General features: G+C 40.1%; 1 protein-coding gene across 1 annotated transcript; it reads left to right on the top strand.

Annotated features, from left to right (window-relative positions):
* The first annotated feature begins 6 nt into the window (after positions 1-6).
* On the top strand, positions 7-2,428 carry LOC101648460 (myosin regulatory light chain 12B-like). The gene is made up of 2 exons (XM_004703057.3): positions 7-109; positions 1,794-2,428. Exons 1-2 carry the CDS (start codon positions 16-18, stop codon positions 1,964-1,966), a joined length of 267 nt encoding a protein of 88 aa, XP_004703114.2. The 5' UTR covers positions 7-15; the 3' UTR covers positions 1,967-2,428.
* Positions 2,429-2,937: the final 509 nt, after the last annotated feature.

The raw sequence follows: 2,937 nt of genomic DNA, 5'->3' as shown, positions 1-2,937 counted from the left end.
CCCATCAATTTCACCATGTTCCTTACGATGTTTGGGGAGAAGCTGAACGGCACAGATCCGGAAGATGTCATCAGAAATGCTTTTGCCTGCTTCGACGAAGAAGCAACTGGTAAATGAGAGATAATCTTTAATTACAAAGTTATTTTAATTTTCAGCAATGGTGACTAAAATACACAGTAACTTGAAATAAGGTAACACCCTCAGGTCTCTAGCTCACTTATTTTGGACAGTGTTCTTTGGACCAGATTGTACATCACTCACTCGAGGCCCCTCAATTCCGTAGCAGTATCAGCCAGTGGGTTGTACTTGAAACCTCTGTACGGTTCCATCACTCCTTCATTAGATCTGCAGCTCTGCTGAGGCTAGGTTCTCAGTAAATGGGTTGAGCGAGTAACTGTCACCAAAGGAATCTTTTGAAATGTGTAATTGCTTTTGTCTGTGACCAAAGCAGCCCTTTGTAATGTGTCTCAGCTCTAATGTCACTTAAATCTGGTTTCCAAAATGGGAAAGGAAAATAGGAAAAGCAGAGCTCATGCTCTGAAATCAGGCCACCTGATTTCAAATGACTATTCCACGTAATGGTTGTGTAATTCAGGGCAAATTCACATTTCTAAGACTGCTTCCTTCTTTGTAGAGTTAACTCTTTAATAAAAAACATTTTTTTAACCTATGTAAATACCTGCTTCTTTGGCCAGAATGGATAGAGGGAAGCTATAAGTAAGTGTTTTTCTTAAGCTTCCAACACAAATGGAATGGCCTGCATTTTGGGAACAGGTTTGTTGCAGTCTTTGGAGGACTGCTGAGTGGGGTTGTCAGGTTAACAAGTGCCGCCTCACTTCTGAATTGCTCAGATCTTACTGTGAGCAGCTGTTGCTCACAGGGAAGTAGACAACCTTGACTGAATAAAACCCTTTCTTCAAATTCATCTCCATGTTGGACTGTGTTCTTCATGGAGCCGTGCCTGGGTTTTCACACTATTTCTCCTGCCTCGGGAAAAGCCTTCCCTTCTTCTGCCTCAGTTTAATTGGTATCTGACCCTGGCACCTATGCCTATTTGACCGTGTATGTATGTTGCTTGTGTACTTATTTTCAATCACCACCATCCACCTCTTCCCCATAGTAACTAATCTTCACCTGCCACATTCCCCTCCACTTAGTACATGGTTAACCTATGGTGGTTAAATGGCTTGACTGGACACGGGGATTTATTTCAGTAAATTGCAAATACAGAATTTGGATGGGACATTTTAGAATTGGGGTTAAATTTAAAAAACTCAAAAATTTATCATTTCTTTTGTGAACTGATTTTCGGCTTTAAATTCGTGTTATAGAAATGTTATTAATGGTCTATTACTTTTAATGTGATTAGTCATAATTGTGCAGTACTGTAGTCATTATTTTTTCACTTTTTGAATTTCAAGTCGCTGCATGTGATTGACCCCCTTAGGTGGATAATACTTCAGCGGCTCTGTCAGCACTCGCTACACAGTAAAATTGCTTGATGAGGCCCTGGTTTTGTCTCTACTGTCAAAAGATCAGAAGAAGGTGGGCACGGAGGGAGGCAGGCACTTAGTCTAGGCGACAACTGCTAAGGCTGGCTTCAGCCTGTGGTAGCCTTGCATTTCATACCTGGTCATGCTTCCGGTCTTAATGTGTTGCTGAGTACTAATGGACTTGATAGTGAGCTTGAGTTTGGAGTTCCTAGCATATAGGGATATATAGGCGAGTGTAGGCGTTCATTGTCCTTAATCCTCGGAGTAGTATGTGTTTTGATCCCAGTTCTTCATTCTTAGGCACCATTCAGGAAGATTACCTGAGAGAGCTGCTGACGACCATGGGAGATCGCTTCATGGATGAGGAAGTGGATGAGCTGTACAGAGAAGCCCCCATTGATAAAAAGGGGAACTTCAATTACATCGAGTTCACGCGCATCCTTAAACACGGAGCGAAAGACAAGGATGACTGAACGAACTTCAGATTCCAGCCAAAAGCCTTCCTTGTTGCCATTTTGGGTATTTCCGAGACTTTCTTGTAGAGCTTATTGCATGCCCTGAGCTTGACCGCTTCTGCCTTCTTGTATTTATTCTCGGCCATTTGGGGCACATGCATTTCTGTAATCAGACTGGAAATGGGACTTTGTAAAAGTAGAACTGGGAAAAAGATCAATGCCTTATCAAAGCCTAAGGAAAATATTCTCAGATTTTTTCTAATTAACTGGATTTTTACATTTTTTTTGGAAATAAAAACTTTGAAAATAAACATTGTGTTGGAAGCACCTAATGTTAATTAATTTTGTCATTTTCAGGGAGGAAAATGGGTAACTTTACTTCCCAGCTCCTCCCACATCCCATTAACTATATAGAGTTGATAAGATATTTTTCTTAGTTAATCCTTTTCTCTTGAACCACAATTAAACTTTATGATGAAATGCTTCTTGTTTAAAACTTATTTACCGAAAGTGGCCTTTCCTCCACCAATTTCTTCTTCCAAAGATGGTGAGGCAAATCTCTGGAAGTGCTGTGGTTGTTGCCTGCCTCTTGCTTATTCCTGAGTTCTAGCAATCCTGTCCCCTATACTCCTAATCACCACTCCCTACTCCTGGGGGTAGGGGTGTTAATCAGGTTTCCTGTGCCTTGCTTCCAGTTTTTAAAAGACAATTTCTTGTAGAACTTGCCTGCTTTTGGATAGCTTGAAATCTTTAACTTTGATATGCCTACTAACATTTCCCCTTTTTAAAAACTTTAGTACATTTTTTCCTATCACTTCTAAAATTAGCCAGACCACAGAAGGTAATTTCAATTCATTTTAATGTTAAAAACGGTTTTAAACCCAAGTAGAATGCTTCTCCCTGGAGACTTTTTGTTTTATATTTGTATTCAGAATGTTGGAAATACTCTGTTTTGTTTTTGAATGTTATGTACGCTAGTTTGTCTTTCA

This window comes from Echinops telfairi, unplaced genomic scaffold, assembly GCF_000313985.2.
Source record: "Echinops telfairi isolate 266 unplaced genomic scaffold, ASM31398v2 ScPeMD7_7400;HRSCAF=8409, whole genome shotgun sequence".
Classification (NCBI taxonomy): domain Eukaryota; kingdom Metazoa; phylum Chordata; class Mammalia; order Afrosoricida; family Tenrecidae; genus Echinops; species Echinops telfairi.
The sequence above is the reverse complement of the archived record's forward strand: the minus strand, read 5'-3'. Positions and strand labels throughout refer to the sequence as shown.

Coding starts and splice junctions, on each gene's coding strand:
- LOC101648460 (XM_004703057.3), top strand. CDS start 16: ATGTTCCTTACGATGTTTGGGGAGAAGCTGAACGGCACAGATCCGGAA. Junction 110..1,793: donor CTTCGACGAAGAAGCAACTG/GTAAATGAGAGA, acceptor CTTCATTCTTAG/GCACCATTCAGGAAGATTAC.